General features: G+C 37.7%; 1 protein-coding gene across 9 annotated transcripts in view; it reads right to left on the bottom strand.

Annotated features, from left to right (window-relative positions):
- Positions 1–26213, bottom strand: part of NFYC (nuclear transcription factor Y subunit gamma) — an 89338-nt gene that overhangs the window by 28606 nt on the left and 34519 nt on the right. For 6 of the 9 annotated variants that reach the window (XM_051987791.1, XM_051987783.1, XM_051987789.1 and 3 more), the window contains one exon: positions 7153–7265. In XM_051987791.1, coding sequence (XP_051843751.1) covers positions 7153–7257 — 105 coding nt within the window. In that variant the 5' untranslated portion in view covers positions 7258–7265. Of the gene's footprint in view, positions 1–7152; positions 7266–8256; positions 8423–26213 lie in introns of those variants that run through there. The other 3 variants (XM_051987786.1, XM_051987790.1, XM_051987792.1) reach the window with 2 other exon arrangements.

Raw genomic sequence — 26213 nt, 5'->3', positions numbered from 1 at the left:
GAGAGGAGAGAGACTTCAGAAGATTGAAATTCTGAAATGTTTTCATTTTGAAATTCAGCTTTTAGCAGCAATCACAAGAAGGCAAAGCTGGCCTTTTTCCTCTATGTCCCAGGAGGTCCAAGAAGCTGAACGCTCAATTCCAAAGAGGTCCCTTGATTATTCTTCTCAGTAACCAAGCAAGAATACAGTGTCTTATCTCTGGACAGTGCTTTACAATCTTGGTGTGCTGTGGCTTTTAACTAATTTCTACTCAAATGAGAAGCCATCTGGATTTAAAGACAATTACAAAGCTGTTAGGAGGGAAGGGAGAGTGATAGCCAAGCTGGGACTAACTAGCTGAATCTCTTTTGGGGGACACTCTGGCCCTAGTGACTAGAACCAGCATTTCCTGTTGTCAATTTCAAACACTTTAGAAGAGAAAATGTCATTAAAGGCAGTTCTGATTTTTTTGGGGGGGAGGGAAGAGGGAGCCTAGGTCAAAAGCCTTTGAATAGAATTGAACACAGAGATACAGCAGGAAAGCATAAACTTGGTAGCCCTGGGCCTGGGGTCGGATCCCAACTGTTCTTTATTGGCTAAATGATCTTAGGAAAGTTAGCTACTTCTTGGGCCTTCATTTCTGAACCTATAAAATTGTACAGATTGGACTATCTCTAAATAACAGATTTCTAAAGCCAGTCAATAAGTATTTATTAAGTCTTATTATATGTCCAACATTATGTTAAGTACTGAGGATGAAACAAGGACCAGAAGACAGCTTCCCTTGGGGAGCTCACAATCTATGACGGAGACAACAAGGACAGCTATGGACAAACAAGCTACAGACTGGATGAAACAGTCAGCAAAAAGAAGGGGCCAGCATTAATGGGACTCAGGAACGGCTTCTTATACAAAGTGGGATTTTTGTTGTGAAGTCAGGAAGCAGAAATGAGGAGGGAAAGAATCCTAGGCATGGGGGGCAGCCAGAAAAAATATCATAGGTCTGGAGACAAAGGTCTTCTCCTATTCTAATAATCATTCTTCTAGGACTATGAACTTTTTTCCTCTAAGCCTATTTCCTCATCTATAAAATAGGGACAGTGATCTTTGTGCTTTCTATTTTACAGGACTATGATAAGGAAAGCACTTTGTAGGCCTAAAGCACAGGGGAAATGGGGATTTATCATCTCTCAGAAGTGGAAGAGATTCTAACAGCCACCCAATTTAAACTTCTATCTGAATGAGAATTCCCCCTGTAATAGATCCAAAAAAGTCATGCAGATCTTACTTGAAGACACCTGATAAGGGAAAAGTACAGTGTGAGGTAGCCCCTTCTACTTTTAATAGTCCTATTACAACTTCTATCCGCTGCTGCTACTGCTTCTGTCCTCTGGGGCCAAACAGAACACATCTCATCCCTCTCCTACACAACAGCCCCTAAACTAGAATCCTCTCTTCTCTGGGCTAAACATTCCTAGTTTCTTCAATCCACCCTCGTATGGCCTGAGGTCAAGGGCCCTTCACCATTCTAAGAAGCTCCTGAATGTTCTGACCGCCAATGTTCTGGCTAAATGTGCTCAGTTTCCCAGAAAGAAACAGTAATCCAATGCGGTGTCTGATCAAGGCAGAGTACAATACCGCTGCCTCCTTCCAAGGACTAGATAGAAAATCTTTCTTTATGCAGCCAAAGATCATGTCAGTTCTTTTCACTCTCATCATTTTGTTGATCTGTGCAAAGTTTGAGATCCACTAACACTCCCAATTATTTTTCAGATGAACTGCTAGCTAGACATCTCCGCCATTACTCTGTATTTGAGAAATTGATTTTCTGAAGCCAGATGTGGGGCTTTAATCCTTTATTTATTAAATAATCCCTATTAAATTTCATCTCATTACATCTGGCCAATGCTTTAACCTGATGACATCTTTCTTAGTTCTGACTCAGACATTTGATTTTAGCCATCCACCCTAAAAGATCTCATTTCTCCTTCTCCCCAAGCCATTAATAATAATGTCAAACAACACAGGACCAAGAGCAGACCCCTAGACATTCTAAAGGAGACCTTCTAAGTTAGTGGTGCTCAAAGTGTGGCCCAGTCTCCAAGGATCCTTAAAATGCTGCCAGGGCATCCTTTAAGTCAAAACGATTTTCATAATAATACTAAGATTATCATTTACCTTTCTCACTCTCATTTTCTCATTAATGTATAGAAGCTACATGATTTGTGAATTAAAAACTTGATTGTGAACATGAAGACTGAATTAATAGCTCAGTCTGCAGAATTGTACTTCTGACTTACACAACGATGAATCTAAAGATATGGGTGAGACCTGCTTATATTCTTCTGGTGTCACCATCAAGCAATTATCGTAAAAGATCTTTTATGTGAATGCTTGGCAACAAGCACAAGCAGTACTGAAACATTCAAAGTGTTGAATAATTTTTTTTGAAATCTCACGGTTTATCCTGGAATGACTATTGATAATTCCATTGATAGTGTGAGTAGACATGCTGGTGTCTTAGCACAAATCCAGGCTACAACACCAAACTGTATTAGTAATCACTATATTCTTTTTTGCCACCCACTGAAGAGGGAAAAATACCAGGTTCACTTAAGGATGTCCTTTAAGCAATAAAAATTATTAATTTTTATTAAATTCTGTCCCTTGAATGGATGTCTTTTTAATATTCTGTGTGGCAAAATGGAAAATATGCATTTTTGAGTATATCAAGATATGAAGACTATGTCTTGAGAAAAAAAAATATGTTGGTGACTGAGTTGTAAGCTGCCCAGGCCAATTTTTCACTGAACACCATTTTTACTTGAGAGAATTGCTAGCATTATTCAGATTTGGGTATTCGGCAGACATTTTCTTGGAAATGAACAAAATGAACCTTTCACCTGAAGGAAAACCATTGACAGTTTTTGTTGCAAGTGATAAAATTAGAACTTTCAAGTGAAAACTAGAATTTTGGAAAACTTGTATCCATACTACTATAAGCTTGAAAGTTTCCAAATACTGAAAATTTTTTCTGATGATTAGGGGGTAGATTCAAATAATGTTATTTTTTCATAGCATATAATGAAATATGTCAACAATTAGAAGAACTTAACTCAATGAATCAGTATTTTCCAAATGATCAATGCATGAGTTACAAAATCACGCACTGATTAAAAAACCATTCAAAGTACATGACAGATCAATGGATAATAATGGGACAAAGAGCAGGAAAAGATCATTGATATGATTTCAGATGCCACTTTGCAATCTTGAAAGTCTTGCCACGTATCAAATGAGTTTTATATAAATATATGTAACATTTGAAAAGGCTTTTAAAATTTACTCCTCCCTTTTCCAAATATTTGTCTATTTGAAACCAGATTTCCTTCATCAGTTTTTTTCCCCCCTTCATCTATTTCAACCAAAATACATATTGTAAGAGATAACATGCAGAAGCAGGCAGAAAAGACCCTAGTGGTCTTTTCTGAAGCTAGATACTCAAAAGATTTAATCAAGTGTGTGAAAAAATACTGCCACTCTTCTTCACTACATTTTTGTTGGTTTGGAAAATAGCTTTCACAAACAGTATTATGTTAATGTGTAATAAGTTTATTATGAGTTACATAAATATTTTTAAATTTATCAGTTTAAATTTCTAATGCAATCAATGTGGATAGCTAAAACCCACATCAACAAAAGCTCACTCAAAAGTGTAATGGGTAATATTGAGAACCACTATTTTTCTTGAGATAGGAGAAACTATTTTATATATAACTTTTCTGAACTATACCCATTACCAAAATACAGCACACAAAAGACTTAAAAATGCAACGGAGTCTGAGGTGAAAAAGAAAAATATCTTGATGGTAAAGACTCTTTTATAAGGAAATTTCAGTTATTTTTCAATTGATAATTATTCAAATATTATCTCTTTTCCCTGCTGTCATCCTCCTCTTTCCCTCAAAAAACAGGATGTCTCAAAGTAGTCTTAACCTAACATATTGGCTGTCTCAATCCTATGTTAACATTGAAATCTGTTTTGTCAGCATACAAGTTTGAAAAAAACAAAGATTATGATAATCAAAACTTGACAGAAAGTAGAGAAGAAAATAAAGGGTTGAGCTTGAACACTGAAGCTCCACTGATCACTTTCCTATTCCTGATTGTCAAAGTATATTACCAGGGTCTGAGCAGAACTCTGAACCAAGAAGAATGCAGAGGATCTGACCTAAAAAATTTAACTTGGTTATCTCCATCAACAATGATGAACTCTGAAAGAACAACTCAGAAACCCAAAGTTATCTTCACAATTTGTTGGGAACATAATCTCAAAAGAAAAAAAAATATATATATTTTCTTTCACTAAGGCCCCTTTTTTTGATTTCAAACATAAAAAGGGAAAATGAGTGCTATAATATAAAGTACAATGGACATGAAATCTGAAGTCCTGAAGAACTTTTTAGTTCACCAGAATATAGAGGTCAATCACTTAAAACAGGATCTTGTTGAAGCAAAGAAATATTAGAGGAATAAACTAAAAAAATACTCATTTTTAGACTGAATTTATATTTTATGTAATTTTGAGGGAAAGTGTGAAATTTAATATTCAATGTGGAATATTTTCTTCAACAAAATCTCTTTACAAGTTGCATAAAATGTTTACAATACTATATATAGAAAGCAGGAAGGTATATTAAAATCATTTAATTCTACCCTTTTGTTTCACAGATGAAATAACTGAGGTCCAAGTTAAAGAAATAAGATTGGTTAATACCATTTGCATGCACTTTCTCTTTCTCTCTCGCTATTTGTGCCAATTATACTTCAATATTTCAAGCATCTATGCTTGTTGGGGGATTTGGGGGTATGGGTATTCCCTTCACTAAGACATATTTGTCCAGTTATTGTTGTGATCTTAAGTTCCTCTGGGTGAAAAAATTCATCCTCCAGTAGCCACCACCTTTTTGGTAATGAGTCGTTCTGAATTTTGTTAGGCTGATTCTTGGGTGCCTAATAGAATTAGGCATCTGTTACTGGGCTGGACGCTTTTCTGGCTGGAGAGAGATTAGTTGAAGCTCATACCCTATTGGTGCAACCTTTGAAAATTCAGGATCAGGGCAGCTAAGTGGTGCAGTGGATAGAGTACCAGTTCAAATCTGGCCTCAGACACTTAACACTTCCACCTGTGTGACTCTGGACAAGTCACTTAACCCCAATTGACTCAGAAAAAAAAGAATTTAAAAAAAACAAACAAACAAACAAACAAAAAAAAAACGAAAGAAAGAAAAAGAAAATCCAGGATCACCTGAGGCTCTTGAGGCAAATCCTGTTTATTATAGAAAAACAGAGTTGTGAGATTTAAAAAAAAAAAAAAAATCCAGAGAGGAAGAGAGCTCAACTCTTTTCACTAAGAAATGTAACCTGAGATTAAGAAACAAGCCCCCTAAAAATCTAAGCCATGATTATCATTCAAAGGAAGCCAGAATCCTTTATCTAATATGAAGGATCTGGCTAGGATCACTGTCTTATACTGCTTCAGAAGCCTTTTACAACTTTACATTTGTTTTTCTGCACATGCTTCTCAGAAACAAGGAACGCCTGCGTAACATGGCTGAATAAGGAGTAATCACAATAACAGAAGAGAAAGAAAGCCAAAGCCAGGAATTATATATGCATCCCTCCATTCTTGTTTGAAATCCCTGCATTATTACCTTTTTTTTAATATAGGAGGGAACTAAGGATCAGGGGTAAAGAAATTTGCCCAAATTCACACAGTTGGTAAGGTTAAGATGAAAATGATAAGCACCCAGAATTTATATGGCACTTACTATGTGCCAGCACTATGCTAAGTGCTTTACAAATATTCTCATTTGATCATCACAATAACCCTTAAGATTTTTTTTACAGTTGAGGAAATTGAGGCAAATAGGTTAGACCACAGTGATATAGCTAGAAAGTATCTAAAGCTGGATTTTAACAAGATCTTCCTAACTAGGATGTAGGCCCAAATCTCTGCATTGCCAAGCCAGTAATCTTCCCACGGTATTCGCTATGATCCCTCTCGAATCATGTGACTGCAGTGGGAAAAAAAATCAGTTCATACAGTTCTTTTCCATTGTTTTCCCTTCTCAGCTGTATGAAACTCACCTTCCCCATAGGTAAAACAGAGATAAAAACATTTGTATTATCTTACTTGACATGGTTATTGTGAGAAAGGTTTTGCTACTTTAAAATTGCTTATGATTTTCCTACCTAAAAGTTAAGAGTTGAAGATAGTTTGTTTTCTTTCTCATCTTGTACTATATTTTAGAAACAAATTTGAAATTAAAATAAAAGATACTTTTCCAGGCTACTCACTATACACATTTTCACATTTATCACAGGATCTCAGAGTAACTTCAGAAGCTATTTAAGGCCAAATGTATCTGAACAGGAATTCCATCCACAATACTCCCTAACTTCCATGTAATAGCATCCAGTGATAGGAAACTCAATGTATCAAGTCAGTTTATTTTATTTTAGAACTATGCTATGTGTTAAGAAGCATTTTTTTTTTTTAAACGTTAAGCCAAAGCCAAACTTCTTGCCAACTTCTACACATTTTTCCTAGTTCTGCCTAACAGAACAAATCCATGGTACAGCACTTCAAATTTTTGAAAACAGAAAGATCAAGTCCCTTCTCTAAATCTTCCTTCCCCCATGGACTTAAACATCTCCAATTCCTCCCAATAGCTTTCATATAACAGAAAGACACTACAATCATTCTAAACATTATTCTCCTCTAGACCCATTCAGGTTATCAGTCAATTCCTAAAACATACTACACAAATTCAGCTTAATGTTTCAAAGAGGCTCTGCTTATCAAAACAGAGAAGAGTAGACCTATCTATTGGGTTTTATTGGACAGTAAATTTCTAAAAACGCAGTATACAATTATATCACCTTTCTGTGGTTGCTGTGTTATGCTATCAAATATATAAAGAGTTCACTAAAAGATCTCTTCCCATCATTTTCATGGGTTGCTGCTCTATGTTTTACTTACACGTAAAACAATTTTGTTGTTGTTTTTAAGTCCATGTGAAGGATTTTGTCTCTTTGCTAAATTTCATCATACTAGAGTTTGTCTATCTTTCTAGTCTGTCAAGACAAACAAAAGCTCTTCTTCCTTACCACTGTCAAATTTCGGATTTCTTCCATGACACGAGGCCAAAAGGACTGTAGGCTCTGCTGAGCATCACTGCTGCTGGTACTGCCAAATCCTCCATCTGTGGACATTCTGGTAGCTATGGAATAAACATACATCCAAGATATTAGAAATAAGGAGAGATATACAGCAAAGATCAAGCTGTTAAGAGGTTCTGTAAGGTCCCAAAATTCCTCTTTCTTTGTGATATTTGAATCTATTAACTCATATGTTAAGACTGAAAACATGTTTTCATGCAAAGGAAGCAAGGCTTCCAGACAAGATAAACCCTATAACATGAAGAGCAGTAAGAGCTGTCCACTTCCCTTATTTGTATGATAGGGACTACCAAAGAACTTCAAGTGAAACAGCTTCCACAAAAAAGGAACTCTCAGGGATCTCAGTCTAGGTAACTGTGGTCTCACAGAACTTCTGTTTCCAGGGCACTGGAGTGTCAGTCTAGATTTCTCTCAAGCAAATTGCTTAACTTCTCTATGACTCTAAAAAAGGATATTAATACTTGTACAATGTACTTTATAGGACATTGTTTAATCCCAACTTTGACCCTTGCTGCCTCTCTCCTCCTCCCCCCCTTTTTCTCTTCCCCTTCCTCCCCCAGGCTCTTTGCACACCCCCAAGTTCAAATGAATACATATAAAGTATCTTCTAAGCCACAAAGTATCATGTAAATATCAACTAGAATACCTCAAAAAACAAACAAACAAACAAACAAAAACAAACACAAACTTTGGGGGTTTATTTTCTGCTCTATAGGGGGAAAAAATTACATCAAAAATCTACCCTGGTTATATCCACCATCTTGAGGAAATCTGGGCTTTTCCTATACCAGGTCATAGAATCCAGAGAATCGGAAAGAATTCATTAGACATTCTCTGGTCAAAACCAACTGCAATAAAAATCAAAGCCTCAAAAAGAGGACTTGTTTGATGGAGGAAGTGTATCTGAACACTGTATGGCTAAGTCTTTTAAGAGTTAAGCATTTTGTGTTTTAAGGCATGGGGTGATTTTCAAGGTTTTATCAAATGGATCTGAGGACTACCAATAGAAAATGGATAGAGGAAGGCACTAACCTATAACCCCTTCCCAAGCTGAATCTTGCTGTGTGACACCAAGCCAACACCAACAACTGAGGTATCAGAATCCCAAAGCAGCTCAAGGTTCAGATCATCAAGAAATAATAGGGGATTGTTTTAGCAGCAAAAGACCAAAGGTAGCCTTCTAGGCAAATGCTTTTGTCTGGAAGAGGGAAAAGTGAACAAGAGGCCACAGATTAGTTACACTCTGTACATATGACTATCAAGTTTTGCAATATTTAAGAGACAAACGAATAGCTCCAGGTGGTTTAAGTGCTTATCTGGCAAATGCTTACTTAGATGGCCAAAAAACAAACAAAAAAACCACTTAAATTTAAGCCTAAAAATTCCTGTATTTGGGAATAATTTTGGAAAGATTTCATATATGTGACAGGCTGCTGGCAAAGAGCTAAGTAAGAAGTGCTTCAGTTCAGAGGAGGTATGTGTTCTTGTGCTTGTGAGGTGTTGAGTATTTATACAGAACAGGATGCTACATGACCAAACTTGTTGTTCTCCAGGCTCAGGAAGTACTGGTATAGATGCTGAGCAAATTCCTTTTCATTTGAAGAAAGGGAGTGGGGGTGTGCAAAGAGCCTGGGGGAGGGAAGGGAAGAGAAAAAGGGGGGAGGAGGAGAGAGGCAGCAGGGGTCAAAGTTGGGATTAAACAGTGACAATTACCAACCACCTATGTATTGACCAGGGTCATCCTGGAAATGCTACATAGAGGGAGAGTGATGGTTGATTTTTAAATTCCTTAAAGAATTTTTTAAAATTCACCCGAAGTTTAAGACTGGGAACAAAGAAAGTGTCCAATATTTTAAAGAATTTCAGCACAGACAGAATGACATTAGTGTGTAGTGATGTAATAGGAAAAACCACTGAGCCATTTTCTGATATTAAAAGTAAAGGAGTATAGTTCCTCAAGTCTGTCGGAGATACCTGGTAGGGAATGAATAAAGCTGACCCTATAGGTAACACTAAGGGCAATACTCCAGTCTACCTTTAGAAATCGTTGATTTACAAAATTCCAGTCGAAAAAAGACCTCAGAGATCATGGATTTAGAGCTAAAAGACACCGCAAAAGGTCCCCTGATCCAAATCCTTCATTTTATGCAAGAAACTGAAACCCAAAGGGGCAGCTATGTGATATAGTGGATACAAAGCTGGGCCTAGAGTCAGGAATACCAATTTCAAATATGGCCTCAGATACACTGTATAACTCTGGGCAAATCATATAACACGTCTGTCTCAATTTTCTTAAATGGGAAAATGAGGACAGAAAAAGCATCTACCTCTTGTTGGTTGTTATGAGGATCTAATGAGAGGATATTTGTAAAAGGCTCAGCACTGCATCCCAAAGTAAACTGTCAAAAACACACTATATTAAGGAAGTAGAATATCTTGAATCCAAACCCAAGTTCTCTGACAATCTAAAATTCTTTGCCTAGTACAATCCTTGTCTGAAATGTGTATTCCTGATATAATGATATGCCCTAATCACTGATCATAGCTGGCCAAGGCCCCAAATGGCATGTTCACTTATCATTTACACTGTTTAAATATTACCCTAAACTGGACTGGATTTCAAAAAGCTCTTGGAGACTGAGCAATGTAACCAAATTTCTCCTCAGTAACTTTGTAAGAGACGGCAAAACCAACTAGTGGGGAAAGAACCACCATTCTGCCTAATCTGAAACAAAAGCATTCTCAAGGAGGAAGCAGTGCCCAAGACCTTTCTTGTTGGGGTGCCTCTCATCCACATGGGTGCAAGATACCCCACTGAAGTAGTATCAGAAAAGTTTGCTGACAGTGCCTCAGATTAGTAACTTGAACCAAGTTTGAATTTCAGCTTTGAACTTGTGACATTAAAGCCAGGGAAGATGACGCAACCAATTCAGTTTATGAGAGGCCAATAGCAAAGTCAGGAAGATGGTCCCACTCTTATGCTTTCTAACCCATAACATTAAGTGTCTCGTGTATGCAGAGGACAGAAAACAGAAGAAACTGACCTTCCAAGAGCTTACATTGGCAAAGTCACAAAAAAGTACAAAAGGCAGAATGCAAAAAGGGGAAGAGAATCTGGGAAAATATCCCAGGAAAATTTGGGGAAAAATCTTCCACCTTAGGCTTTGAGGTACCTAAACTGAGCTTTTAAGAAAAATTCTAGCACCCTACACCAACTGTCATCAAAGGAGCCAGAATTTGAAAAGATGAATTCAATAGCAGTAACCTCTACAAAAGCCTATTTTAGATCTCTCATTCAGTTCATGGATACCAAATGTAGCCCACCACTGTTTCCAACAACATTCTGATTATGGAATCTTTGAGAAAGATGTTGGTAAGAGGTTCTAACCTGCCCTCTGGCCAATGGAACCTAACAAAGGCACTGTGCCATGCTCAACAAGAGCTGACACACTGCTGGTCCTGTCTGGCCAGCTGCTACCCAGGCTGTTGCTTTACCTCCTCCATGGTTTGCCATGTTTGCCATGAATGTGTTGGAGGGAGTCTGGTGGCATAAAAAACGTGTGGGAGAGTCTTAGAAGCCACGGATGACTCTAAACCAGTTGGCTCAGAGCCACATACGATTGCAAAATGGGTCACAGAAGAGGCCAAAGTTAGCAAATCTTTTTGGAAACAGGAAAGTATAGGGGCAGCTAAGTGGCGCAGTGGTTCTCTGGACCAAGCACCAGCCCTGAAGTCAGGAGAACCCCAAGTTCAAATCCAACCTCAAACATTAAATGTTTACTAATATTAGTGCTAGTAAATGCTTACTAGCTATGTGACTCTGGACAATTGCCTCTCAAAAAAAATAAAGATTAGGAAGGTATGTCGGCACTTCAAACAAACAAATACATTTTCACTTGAGACACGTGCTCTAGGAAACCTTATGTGTCTTGTTAAAAGAGAGAACAGCCAAAAATATCTCACAAATGATGTTTTGTGGTAGCAGCCTGGTGGAACGGAGAAAACACTAACCCCGACATCAGGAGGGCATAGGTCCAAGTCCTTGCTTGGAAGTTCATCAACAATTAGGTACTGGACTAGTTACTTCACTTCCTGCAACTCAGTATCCTTATCTGTCAAACAGAAATAATACTCATGCTATCTACTTCACAGGGCTGTCTCTAAGGAAAATGTTTCACAAATCTCAAAGCTTTTTAGTTTCTGAATTTCACTTCTTCGGAATCTTCTACATGGAATGACTAAATAAATTGTGGTTCATATTATTGTGCCATAAGAGATGAAAAAACGGACAGTTTCAGAGGAGAACGGGGAAGAATTCTATAAACAGATGCCAAGTGAACAGAACTAGAAATTTTTTCTAGTTAATGTTTTTATTAATTTTTTTAAACTAAAGCTTTTTATTTTCAAAACATATGCATAGATAATTTTCAACATTCACTTTTGCAAAACCTTGTGTTGCAAATTTTTTTTTCCTTTCTCTTCCCCTCACCCACTCCCCTAGATGGCAAGTAATTCAATATGTTAAACATGGGCAATTCTTCTATACATATTTCCACAATTATCATAGCGCACAAAAAGAAAAAATCAGATAAAAAGGAAAAAAACAACAAAAATGCAAGAAAATTAAAGAAGTGAAAAATACTGTGTCGTGATCCACACTCAGTCCCTACAGTCCTCTCTCTGGGTGCAGATGGTTCTAGAAGAACTCATACAATGAAAATACAATAACAAACAATTTTGAAAGATTTTTAGAACTTCATCAGTGCAATAACAAGCCACAATTCCAGAGAACTGAAAATGAAAAGAGACTACCACTTAAACCTTCTGACAGAGAGGTGATGGACTAAAAATCCAGAATAAGACATACAACTTTAGAAATGGTCAATGTATGAATTTGCTTACCTGGACTATAATACATACTTGTTATGAGGGGTTTTTTTGTTAAGAGGGAGAAAAGAGGGGATGGTAATAGCTAGTATAAAGCACTTTAAAGTTTACAAAGAGTTTTGCAAATATCTCATTTGATCCTCACAACAATGCAGGGAAGGAGATGTTCTGATTATATTCATTTCACACCTGAGGAAACTGAGAAAGGCAGAGATTAAGTAACTTGCCCCAGGTCATACATGTAATAAGCATTTAAGATTGGGTTTGAATTCAGAACTTTCTGACTCCAGATCCAATATTCTACCTAGCCACCTAGCTGTCTAACAAATGTTTGTTTTGTTTTGTTTTTTAATTTCATCTATAAAACTCTTAAAATACTTAGCAACAACAAAAAGAAAATGGCAAAAAAAATTTAAGAAAAATATTATATTCCTACTAAGTTTAAAATAAAGAGGTAATAAGCAGACTGGCATAGCAGAAAGAGAAAAAATCTGGATTCCCTTTTTTTCTGACATCTGGTTATATGGCCACTGCCAAGTCACCTACTCTTTTTTTGTGCCTCAGACAATTTTCTAAGACTTTAAAGTGGCAGAGCAAGTGGCAGCAGACATTAGTACAGGTAATTTTCTATAGCAATGAAATCACAAATCCTTTTTAAAAAGAGAGAGATAGAATAGTATCCTTCTGGAATAATCTTCTTAAAGAGTAATAGCAATAGCCTGGCCTTGTCTGGTTTGAGTGCTTGAGTTCAAGTCCTGTTCCCATCTCAGATAGTCAAAGTCAGCAGGATATAGATCTAACACACAGATCCCAAGAGGCCAAGGTGTGTGTGTGTGTGTGTGTGTGGGGGGGGGGGGGGGGGGGGGGGAAGGGAGGGAAGTTGAATGAAATGAGCTTGCTGCAGAAGTAAAGTCTTAAAATATGCCTCTTTTGGGGGAAAAGAGAAAGTAAATATTCAGAGAAAGGCAGTCCCAGGAACTTTCCTCAGGAACAATGACTCTGGGTAGAAAAGCAAGCAAACTTCCTTCCACTAGCGCTGGATTCCCTCCTAAAGCAGCAACATCTCTGGCACCCACTACTAAGCCCATAATATGAAGAAGACCCACATTTTATTCCTCTAAGGAAAGTTAGCAAAACACTGGGCAATGGATTTGGATTCAAAGAATCTGGATCCAACTAATTCTATTAGCACCTGAGTTACTATAAAAGTCCCTTACACCCTCTGGCCTCAGATGCATCTCCTGTAATTGTATAATTACTACTATTGTCATACCTTATAGAGCGCTTTACAGATTATCAAATGCTTTTTGTATTCTAACCCTTTGACCCTATAGCACAAATGTCACTGCTACTATTTTACAAGTACCTTGAAGTCATAGATATTAAGGGACTTGCCCATAGTCATACAATCACTAAGTGTCAGAGCCAAGTCTTCTGACTCTACTACCCTCCATGTCTTCAGTAGAACTGAAGGATTGTACTATGAGATCTTTATGGTCCAGTTCACCTATTAATCCTCTGATCTTCCTTTACAGGAAGTTATGAAGGCAAAAAATGACAGGGAAACAGAACTCTTGACATGGGGTGATTTAAACAGTCCCAAGAGAAAGAAAGAGAAGAAGATCCGGCTGTCAAAAATCAAACCAGTTAAAACTTTATCAAACTAGAGGACATGGACAGTGAACTGTCATTTTTAAAACACATCAGCAGCTAAGTGTTTCAGTTTTTAAAGATTCCCTTGGAAACTTCTAAAGCTTTTGCTCTTGACAGGTTCCAGGCTCATCAAATCCTCCATAACTCTAACATACCCAGATACCAAAAAGATGTACCAAAAGTCATCACACATTATAGTGCCTGGTTTCTATAAACATTCCAGCCCTAGCCATAACCTTTTCACGCCAATGTCTTTTAGCTAACTCAGGCCCAACATGATATAGTTTTATAAAGTAATGAGAAGAAGGTCATGATGAGAAAATGACTTTTTGGGGGAGGGATGAAAGATAAGTCTGCCTTGTCTAGAGGTACCAATTCACTCTCTCCTCCCAGTCAACCCCTCATCCAAAAGGCTGAGACAGAAAAGTAAGAAGGGTTTCCAACAAATGCAGGACTCTGAAAGACTTGATAAATCTAAAGGATTCTCTACCAAAAGCCTATGTTAGGGAGCCCTTTTAAAAATCTTTCACTTTCCATTGCCTGCTGCATCAAGGAAGTCAATAAAAATGAGGAGCTGGTTATATAACATCCTATACATCTGTGATTTGTATAGAAATACAATTTGTACAAATGGTTAAGTTTAAACTTTCATGATACTCTATTCCTTGAAATGAACTACTTGCTCTACATCTCAGAGAAGAGGGTTCCCACCCAAGCCCCTCTTCCATCACATGTGGAACAGTTTTGACATTTTTAAAAAGCTGGTTTAGATCTGTCTCTCTTGATCCCTCACCACCTACCAACTCACCCAACATTTTTCCATGTCAGAGCACCAAGCCTAAGCTGCATCCAAAATTCTCACAACACAGACTGCTCCTTCCTGAGAAGCACCTTTGAGATCTGAGCAATGTCTAAGCAGGCATGAGCTTGACTGCCCTTGAGTTTTCCAGTTGTTCCCATCCTAAGCTCCAGAAATAAGAGGCTATCCATTCTGATACCCGATGGAAACATGAGAAGCCCGAGACGCAGAAAAAGAGTGGGACTTGCCCAAAGTCACACAGCTCCCTATCTGCAGAACCTGCCGCCAAACTCAAACCTTCTGACTGTAAGCCCAGCATCTCCCCTGGGAACCCCTGCAAGGACACAATCTCACTCTGAGCTCATTTCTTCTCTCTTCACCAAACGATACCTTGGCTCTGTCATTCCATGATAGCAAGGAAATTCTTTTTTCTCCTTCCTTTTTTTGGAAGATGACTCTTCAAGGGAACTATATTTCCTTCACTTCCTTTCCAAGAAAACACCACAAATATATTATAGTCAATCAGAAGCACAGATTCCTGGAACCTCAATTGGAACCCCAGTCCTGCCACTTAGCTATATGTTGGTCTTGGCACCAAGAGCCTTAAGAGTTTCTTCATCTAAAATCGGGACTCTAGGAAACTAGATAACCAATAAAAACCCTTTCTAACTCTAAATACTATGATCCTAGATTAAATACTATGACCCTGGGATTCTACCTTTCTGAGATGCACAGATCTCCCACCAACTTCCAAGTGTTACCTCCAAACCAAAAAGAACAAAAATAGCTTTTTTTGTCAAAAAAGTACTCCAATGAGAAAGATTGGTGAGCCATGAATACTGCTGCCTGCCTGAGACACTCCATCTTGTGCCAAAGGCTTAGATAATTGAGCAGATTAATCATCAGAAAGAAGAGGAGCAAAAGAAGGAGGTCAGATGGAGCAGAGGAAAAAAGGTAGGGATAGAGCATGCCATGGTGCCACAGCTCACCAGGCCACCACTTGGAGACTATTTTCCAGACTGCATACAGAAAGTCAAAGGCCCAGACTCTGCCACCACAAGCACCGTTTCTGTCCCTCTGCCCATGAAAATACTTTCTGTCCTTCAGGGCTCAATTCTGCTGTCTTTTCTTCCTTCTCTGCCAGGACACTTCTTTCTCTGGAGCTGGACAGTGCAAACAGGGCGCCTGACTGAGCAGGAGTTGGAGGACCTAGGGCCCAGCTGCGATTCCACCAGTAACTACTACATAATCATGAGCAAATCAGCCTCCGTATGGGCCTCCGCTTCCCTCGCCCAAAGGAAAAGATGCTGGCCTGGCTGGGCTGCACCCTGGGGCTCTGTCAGTCTTGAGCCTATAAAACAAGAGTCAATAACCCTTCTAAAGCCCAACTCACAGAGCTGATGTGAAAAAAAACTTCGTCAACCCCAAAGCCCTTTCTATGTGTGATTTACTACTGATGATAAGAGAGATGTGAAGCATTACAAAAATGAAAGATAGAATCTTTACAAGAATACCAAGCACTCCCTGTGACCTGACCCTGTGAGGTAAGGGAGGGAACTAGGATAATCACCTTCTTACAGTTAGGCAAACCCAAGTTTATCCAAGGTCACGTGGTAAGTAACTGTCTGAGATGGGACTGGAGCAACAAGTTTTGGAAATATTCATTGCCTCAAACTCTGTGTCTCCCCAGTAAGTTAACATCTACATGATCCCTGATCTTTGGTCCTTGATCCCTGATCTCTTCCCCGTCCCTGACAACGACAATGTGAATATTGGTCAGATCCTTCCAATAAAAGGGTTTGGGAAAGGAACCATTAATTCACTGCCCTAGGTTAACTTTTCCAAAATAAAACCAAGGTATTTTCAAACTCTTTAGGCAGATACTAAATTCTAAGCATAGATTCAATTCTGAATTCTGGAACTTACCAAAAATCCCTTAGCCACCCCTAGGAACTGTATTCACATAGGCCAAAGGGAAAGAAGTACCCTCTAGTAGAGAAAGTTAATTCCCGAGTACTCTAAGACACAAGGATTGGCTAGGGGAAAGCAGTGATACTTGATAAAAATAAAAGGGAGAAGGGAGGAATTAAACACAGTAGCTCAGTGAGCTTTTAATTAAAGATGGTTAAGGTTTCTGCTAAACCAAGCAAAAGAAAGCTAAGCTTATTGTCAGAAACCTTTTTACTTTCAAACCATTATATGGCAGAGAACAACCTCCCTGCACTTTCTGAGAACCCATTAGAGTGTCTCTGTAACTTAATTCTATTGGAGACTAGTTCCTCAGTCACTAATCAATGCCACTTGTTCTATGTGAGACTATACCCAACTCCAATCCCAGGGGCTAAACATAAACTAGCTTTTCAAATTACCTTCTGGGAAACCATTCCTAAGTTCCTAAGGTCTAAAAACTGGCTTCCCCAAAGACCAAGGGCCTGAGCTTGCAGTCCACTGCTCTGTTTAGGACTGGCTCACAAGGGCATATAAAATTTCAAACTGGCAACAGACCCACCTTTACAAGAAAAAAAAAAAAAAGCCTAAGCATCAAATGTATTCCACTTACTATCCTCACCACCACCATCTTTGGGCTCTATGCCAAACCAAACCGTTGTGATCAAGCTGGTAAAAATAAATATACCACAACTAGTAGAACTAATGAAACAGGAGTAGGCCAACTGGGAAGAAGGAAGGAGAATAGACTTGTAGAAGCTCCACATTCTTTGAAAGGGTAGTATCACCATACCAAGTACCATCAGTTCAAGTGCAAATGTACAGACCAACAAGATACTGACAAAAATTGGGCAAGAAGAGAAGCCTCTAGATTCCAAGTCAGAAATTTTCTGGGGAATCAAAGGGCAAAGTGACTTTCTATATGCACAGAAAGCCCATTTAAATTATAGGCACAGGTAGTGCTAATACTTTTGGAGGAGCCAGGGCCTGTGCTTTACAGAGAGTAAGTGGCCAGAAAGAATTACTTTCCATTCCTACAAATTTATTTAAACTTCATAGTTCTGGGAAGCCAAGATGCAAAATGCCTTAGTGTACTACAGCAGGATCTAGAATTCATCTAACTCCCAGCTGCTGAGAAAAGGCAACCCAAAGAAAAGGGAATACAGGTAGAACAGCCTAAATGGAAAACTTAAATTTAAGAACCTATCTCTGAAGTGCAAATTTGTCATTATTTGGGGGACAACCAACTCTCAGTCGGCATCTTCTAAATAGAAACCCTGTCCTTAAGCTACAAAAAGCAGTTGGGCCCACAATTCCCTCTTGAGTCTACAACTGGGGCAATATGAGTCAACCCTAGAAAGCCAGGATTTGTCACATGGCTAAATTTTAATAGGAGCACACCTTTTCTTCCTCCTTCCTTCAGTTGAAAAGACTACTAGATTTGGATTCAAGAGACCTTAAAACTCCCAAATTTGTTCCCAATCTACCTTTTTAGATTTACTTCCTATTATCTCCCTTCACTCACAAGAGGCTCCAGCCAGCTGGATGAGCATCTGTTCTCTGAACTCTGCATCCTGTTTCCCCACCGTCTAGAATATCTGCCTTGTCCTCTGCTTCCTCTCACTCTGGTAATCCTTCTCTTTATTCAAGGCTTAGCTCAGGTGCCACCTCTCATTCTTCTGATCATCTCTATTTACCTTGACTGACTTATTTGTATCTATGTGTTCAAGCTTTAATAGTTTGAAACTGCACTAAGACTTTTGGAACACCCTGAACTGTTACCCCCTTACAAAAAATAGTCTCCACAAGGACGGGGACTGCCTAATGGGATACCTTTCACAATTTATCACAATTGATAAATGCTTGTTATTGTTAAAAACTTATTCTGTCCCCTAATGATATGGCTTTGAGTAAATCACCCTCTGTGAGCCTCAGTTTCTTCATTTGTAAAATTAAGAATTGTGCTTGATTTTCTCCAAGTTCCCTTCAAACTCTAACATTCTTGGAAACTATGAACTTCTCTGTCTCAATGTCCTGATCTGTACAGTGAAGAGAATACTTACATTCCCCGAATTCACAGAGTAATTTGGGCAGCCTCTGGCTGCAAAAGTTTCCATATACATATATTCTACCTCAGTCACAGAGCTATTATGAAGTGAAAGGGTGCAACTGAATAAAGCACTATTACATGAAACCTTGAACTGACTCTCAACCTCAAAGAAGCAGGGAAGCTGCCCCATTCTCAAAGACCATGTGCTGGCATTCTGATTTTGAGGAGGATTAGTAAAATTAACAAAGGATGAAATTAAGCCATGTTTCAACATTTCAGTAGTTTGAGGCCAATCATTATTTCTCCAAAAGAAACAAGGAACATCCTCTAGCATAAGACAAAGAGCTAACAAGATAACTGTGAAGTGCTCCTATACCAGTCCCCTATTAAGAGTATTAGAGATGATATAACTAGCTTCTTTATCTCAGATGTCATTAACGAATGAAAATAAGGAGAGTACGGGCAGGGAGAGGACTGCATCCCAAGACTCAAGCCATGGAAATATGGTATTATAACATAAATGGGTTTCCCCTGAATTATAAACAAAATTATTTCTCTTTCACTTTAATTTTTTAAAAATTTAAACATAGGAATTTAAAATAAATGGTGTAGAAAACACTAGGCAGAAGTACCTAGGACATAAAACACTAAGAAATGAGATGCTACAGTGACTATCAGTAATTAATCAGTTGTCTCAAGATCACCACAGACATAATTCTTGAACTGTTATTTATGAAAACAGCTATAATTTATGTAAATAACTAGATATGGAGCCAGAAGATCTATGCAAATGCCTGGCTCTGTCACATTCACTGAACTAGATGAACTTAGGTCCCTTGTAGCCTCTGTGTCCTTATATATCAAATGGGGATAATAATCCCAAACCCTTCTATCTCAAGGATTGGTGATTAGCTAATTAGCTAAGTTGTGCAAAAGTAAAAACCATTGTTACTCCCTCTGACCCTTCATCCTCAGTGACATTCTGTGGATTCTTAGCAATGTGGGAGGAAGTAGGAAAAGGCAGAATCCAGAGATAGCAGCCCCAAAATGACAAAAAGTTATTCCATTTTGGGGCTCACTCAGAGGTTTAAAGGACTCAAGCTCCTCAGGTAGGGTACAAGGTAACAGTGTGAAAGAATTTTCCTGACTATTCACATGAAACATGTGATGAAAATTTCTGGAACTATACAGCTGTCATCTCTTTAAGAAGCTTGTGTCAGTTGTAATGTAACATCAAAGAGTAAAACCCGTTAGTTCACATATATGCTTAACTGGACACAGACTCTTTTTCAGGAGTCTGCTGAAATCCCTCCCTTCTCATATGGAGAAAAGCAGAAATAACATTCCTATCCTCATAGAGTTAAATAGCACAAACGCAACAAACCAGAATACACAATACTCCATTCTTAAGGTCACAAAAGTGCTAGTCTTCTGCAAGGTTCCCCTCCACTTCCAACCGTCATAATGCTCTGTTCATACTCTTTCCACATCAAGGACCAGTATATTTCAACAGCAATCTTCTTGAGTTTCTATAGCTAAAAAAGTCTCCAACACTCCAACTTCTGGGCCAAGCCTGTATTCTGCCAATTGACTTTCCTAAAACTCAAGACCACCTCCCCACCACAATGAGGGGGACCCGGAAGCAGTAAACATACTACACACTCAATAAATATCCATCAAAGTGAACTGAATTTTTTAACTTCACATTTCCCAAACACTTGTAGACTACTGCTATCATTCCACATTTATTATTAAAAGTCACCTGCTTTATCCTCCATTCCAGGTCCAGGTTTTTCTATTGTCTTCTTAAGGTATTAGTAGGATTCCTTAAGAATAATTAGCTCCTTGATATCTCTAGGCCACATTCTGAAGCACCAAATTTGTAGGGTGAGAGAAAGCCCTTGAAAACATAAGTAATTTATTTTCTATTTTTGTATCTCTTCCCCTCCCCCATGCTATATATATATATATATATATATATAATATGTGTGTGTGTGTGTGTGTGTGTGTGTGTGTGTGTAATATGCCCTGCATGACTTTATATGTATAATGGCTATTTATTTCACACAATGATACAAAAGCAACTTGTGGGAGAATTTGAAACTAAAAATAAAAATAACAACAAAAAATAAAAATATAATTGCTTGGGTGTGTAATAACATAAAACTACTCGTTATTCCTTTGCAAGCAGCTCTCTGCCACTGCCTAACTCCTCATCACTCACTCTCATTCATCGTCTTACAGAACAAAATCAACAATATAGCTTAATTTTATAGGGGATACCATTTTAAAATGGTGGATTCTGCCAGTTGGGTAACATACCTACCTAAAATTGCTGTGGTATTAAAACTTTGCTTTGTTAAAGTTAGGGCTCAGTTGAAAACATGGATAGAGTAAGAAGTAAATGACGTAAATGAGTACTATCTAGACTCTGTCCATGTTTTTAATTTATTGACAACCAGAAACTCCTGTCAAATTCTATCTACTTTGTTTCTAATAAAAATTTTTATTCTATTAGAAATCCCTCCAATGTATAGGCTAATTCACAGAATCTTTCAATTCCTTAAAAACTCAATTTTTAAGCATCATCTTTTCTGAAACCTTTTTTGATCCCCTCTTACTCCTCAAATCAGCATAATTAAATGCTATAATCCCCTAAACGAATATAAGCACCTAAAGGACTGTTTATTCTCTCCATCCTCCCTCATCTCTAAAACCAACCAGATCTTATACACAGCAGAAGCAAAATAAATGCTTGAACTAAATACTAGGCAGCAATAATGATGACTCAATGACTAAGGAGTTATACTCATTTACATATAATGAAAGAGTTGGACAAGATAATCTCTATAGATTCCTTCTAATTCTAACATTCCATAATTTGTATAACATTTTATATCTTCTTAGGTATTTTTAACTGACCTAAGACTGTATAGAGCAATATTTATTATCTCCATTTTCCAGCTAAGGAAACAAGTTGAGAAGTTATATTTTCAATTTGTTGTGTCCATCTTGCAGGTCTTTCCCTTAAGAAACTAACATTCTACTTGTCTCAAATCACAATCAAGTCTAAGGCCAAGCCCAAGCAAGAACAGTCTTTTAACCAGGTAGGTAATCTTTCCTTGGGGCACTAGGTGGCAGAGTAAATAGAGCCCAGGTCCTGGAGTCAAGAAGATTCATCTTCAAGAGTTGAAATCTGGTTCCCAAAACTTTTTACTAGCTAGCTGTGTGACCCTAGGCAACTCATTTAATCCTGTATGCCTCAGTTTCCTCATCAATGAGCTAGAGAAAGAAATGGCAAACCACCATTCAGTATCTTTGACAAGAAAACTTCAAATAGGATCATCTGGAGTCAGACATGACTGAACACAACATTCTTCCCTTATACAGTGCTACCTTCTACTAAAAGATCAATCCATTCTCATATGAATGTAATCTAAAAATAACAACTTCCAAGTTTTTACTCAGCCTGGAACACAAATCAAAGCAGCTTTTGAACTTCAGCTCTGTAAAAGGAGGAATTTGGACTATGTGATCACAAAGATCCAATCTAACGTGTTCAAGTACCATGCACGAGTGTTGGATTTTCCTGATTATCTAGTTGGTAAAATTCTTTAAATACCTTGAGATTTTCTGATAATGTTTCTTACAGATTTCAAATGGGCATAATTTGGAGTGAGAAGGCTGCAAGAAATATTGGGGGAAACAATACTGCACTCGAGATTCCAAAAACCAAGAAGCTCTCTGCATCACTGACTAGGAGATTGTTAGCTATGTGATCTTAAGCCAATCAATTTGTTTCACTGAATCTCACAAATCAAGTGAGGAAAGGTTGAATGATCACTAAGATCCTTACAATCTGTGTAACCCCCAATGTCTATGTCTCAGCATACAGACTGGACTATATGACATTAATGAATGCACACTGAAGCTGCCAATAACTAAGACAGGAGAGGCTTCAGCCTATCACTAGCATATTCACTCCGTGGAGGGCCTGGAAAGGAAAAGCAACATTTACTTTTCATAGGAGGCTTCAGAGAAAGCCCTTGACCCAACTTAGTCCCATAGTTGCACATTACAGGAAGGACCATCTAGTGAAAGTCTCCACAATTAATTGAAATCACAGCCACTGACATGCTATAATGTTAGTGGCATTGCTACAAGGTGAAGTAGAAAGTACAGTGGACTTCAGAGTTAGGAGATCAACATGTAAATCCTTACTCTGACATTTATTTATTAGCTGTACCCCTTGGAAAATCACTTCATTCCTCTAAGTCTCAATTTCCTTAGCTGTAAAACAGAGAGAATAATATTTCACATAATATTGCAAGAACAATATTTTTAATACCTTAAAATTGCTATAGAATTCTATTTTCTAAAACACAGGGCAGAGATGATTGTTCATCTCAAAAAACTTCAGAAATTATTTGAACCTGGCTAGAAAATAAGAATAGTGAATCAATGAAATAGGTTAGGTACATAAGACATGACTATAGTAATTTGGTGTTTGATAAAACTAAAAGACTCCAGCTTCTGGGATAAGAACTCACCATTTGAAAAAATTGCTAGAAAAAATGGAAAATAGGCACTGATCAATATCTAATACCCTAAACCAAGATAAGGTCAAAATGAGTTTGGGATTAAGAAATAAAAGGTGAATTTATAAGCAAATCAGAAGAGCAAGGGAGAGTCTACCTATCAGATCTGTAGAGAAGGGAGGAATTTTTGGCCAAAGAAGAACTAGAGAACATCATGAATTGAAAAAAAAATTTTGATTACATTAATTTAAACCGTTTTTGTACAAATGAAACAATGCCAAGATTAGAAGGGAAGCAGAAAGCTGGAAAACAATTTACTGTAAATTCATTTATAGTGTTTCTGATAAAGGCTTCATTTTTAAAATATATAGAGAATTGCCTCAAATTTATAAGAATACAAGTCATTCCCCAATTGACAAATGGTCAAGAGATATGAACAGGCAATTTTCAGATGAAAAAATTAAAGCCATCTACAGTCACATGAAAAAATGTTCTAAATCACTACTGATTAAGGAAATGCAAATTAAAACAACTCAGGTATCATCATCTCCCACTTCTCAGACTAAGAATGACAGAAAAAGATAATGATAAATGTTGGAGAGGATGTGGGAAAACTGGGACACTAATGCATTGTTGGTGAGTTGTAAAATAATCTAAACATTCTAGAGAGCAATCTGGGACTATGCACGAAAGGCTATAAGACTGTGCAAACCCTTTGATCCAGCAGTCTCACTCCTGAGTCTATATTCCAAAAAGATCATAAAACGGAAAAGACCCCTATGTGCAAAAATGTTGTGGCAGCTCCTGTTGCAGCTCTTTTTGTAACAACTGAATAGATGTCCATTAGATAGAGAATGGCTGAATATGTTATATGACAGAAATGGAATATTATTGTTCTTTAAGAAATGATAAATAGGGACAGCTAGGTGGTACAGTGGGAAAAAAGCACCGGCCCAGAAATCAGGAGGATATGAGTTCAAATTTGACCTCAGACACTTAATACTTCAGAGCTGTGTGACCCTGGGCAAGTCACTTAACCCCAACTGCCTCAACAACAACAAAAGATTATTAGGGTGATTTCAGAAAAGCCAGGAAAAACTTAACTGATGCTTAACTGATGTTAAGTGAAGTGAGCAGAAGCAGGGGAATATTGTACCCAGTAACAACAAAATTATGTGATGATCAACTGTGAAGAACTTGGCTTTTCTCAACAATGTGGTGATTTTCAAGGCAATTCCAATAAAGTTGGGATGAAAAAATGTCATCTGCATTCAGAGAGAAAACTATGAAGACTGAATATGGATTGAAGGATAGTATTTTCTTGTTTTTTTTTTCCCTTTTGCTAAGATTTTTCTTGCACATGACAAATATGGAAATATATTTGAAAAGAATGTACATGTATAGCCTATATCAAATTACTTGCTGTCTTGGGGAAGAGGAAGGTAAAGAAGGGAGAGGAAAAAAATTTGGAATACAAAGTTTTACAAAAAAGGAATGCTGAAAACTAATCTTACATATATTTAGAAAAATAAAATACTATTGAGCAGTTCCTGGATCAAGTAAGAAGGCTCTGAAGATTGGTATAGCTATCTAAATTAAGCTTTAGGTATTGATATTTATATATAGATACTGTGTTCATATATAAAATGGAAATTCTGAGAGCACAAAAAAAATAAATAAAAGAGTTCTTGGATCATCTCAAGAATCAACAACAAACTTCTCTGTAGGACATTTAAAGCCCTTCTTCATGTTCTTGCTCCAGCCTATCTTTCCAGACTGGTTTCAAATGACCCCACTTCACACAGTCTACTTTAGCCAAAATGTCCAACACGAGTGAGGTTTCCTGTACAAAATGTTCCCTATCTCCCATCTCCCTGTCTTTGGACAGGTTGATTACCCCAATTACTAGTGTTCTCCCTCTCCCTAAAACATTACTTCATCTATATTTTGTCTAGATTTTGTACTGACTTTCCTTTGTCCATGTTTTCCTCTCTCCCTGGTCCTAACAGAATGTAAGCTTTTTGAAAGCAAGAACTGTTATCTTTATACTCTTAGTGTCTCACAAAATGTATGGAATACAGGACAATACTTAAATGCTCACCAAAGGAATGCATATGAAAAAGCTATCAATAACCAAAATATGTTAACCAAAAGGTCAACAGAAAGATGGTAGTAAGTCAACTATAATAAATTGCAAAAAATGATATGGCATAAAAGGTATCATGGCAGTTACTCACAAAATATTAAACAAACTAGAGGAAGTCCTTCAGGTCCTGGGAGAGAGAGGGAGAATTTACAGAAATAAATGGAAACAAATCATAAATGGGCCCAATTAAAAGAGTAACCAAACCAATGAGATTCAGAATCCACTTATATAAAACAGATGACTATTTCTAATGTGTAGACTCTATATCAGACAGCCCACCTATCAAAAGATGGCAAGGGAGCTTAAGAAAATACAGGCTTTGGTACTAGACTAGTTAATTTACCTGCAATGGAAGAGCAGCAGCAAAATCCACTAGAGGTCTAGCTACAACCCAGGAGGCTAAATTCAGTGGGGAGGTACCATATGCACATCAAAGACAAGTCTTCAACTACCAGAACCCATAACTGAAAAACTTTGAACATCATGTGGTCCAACTTATTATTTTATAGATAAGGAAATGGGGACCAAAAAAAGAGAAAGAAAGGAAACATATATTATATTTACTGTGTATTAGGTACTATGCTGAACACTTTAGAAATATTATTTCATTTAAGCTTCACAACAACACTGGAAAGTAAGTATTATTTTTAACTACACTTTACAGTTGAAGAAATCGAGGTGGACAGAAGTAAATTGATAGCATTGCACAGCAAGTAAGAGTCTGAAGCCAAATTTGAACTCGGGCCTCCCTGACTCCAGGCTGGTGGCCTAGATACTACACTCTAGAGTCCCAGAAGGAAAAGAGTTTTCCCAAGGTCACAAAGTATGTAGGACAAAGGGAACTAAAAACCAGGTCTTCCAGCTCCAGGTTAGCATTCTGTGCAGCACACTGTACTATTCTGGTGAGTAATTCTGGGCAAATCCCTTTTCCTCTGAATCTTGGTTTCCCTGTTCAAAATGAAGGATGTG

The sequence above is a fragment of the Antechinus flavipes genome, chromosome 3 (genome assembly GCF_016432865.1).
Source record: "Antechinus flavipes isolate AdamAnt ecotype Samford, QLD, Australia chromosome 3, AdamAnt_v2, whole genome shotgun sequence".
In the NCBI taxonomy this organism is placed as follows: domain Eukaryota; kingdom Metazoa; phylum Chordata; class Mammalia; order Dasyuromorphia; family Dasyuridae; genus Antechinus; species Antechinus flavipes.
Note: the sequence above shows the minus strand (reverse complement) of the source record. Positions and strands in the feature narration are given on the sequence as shown.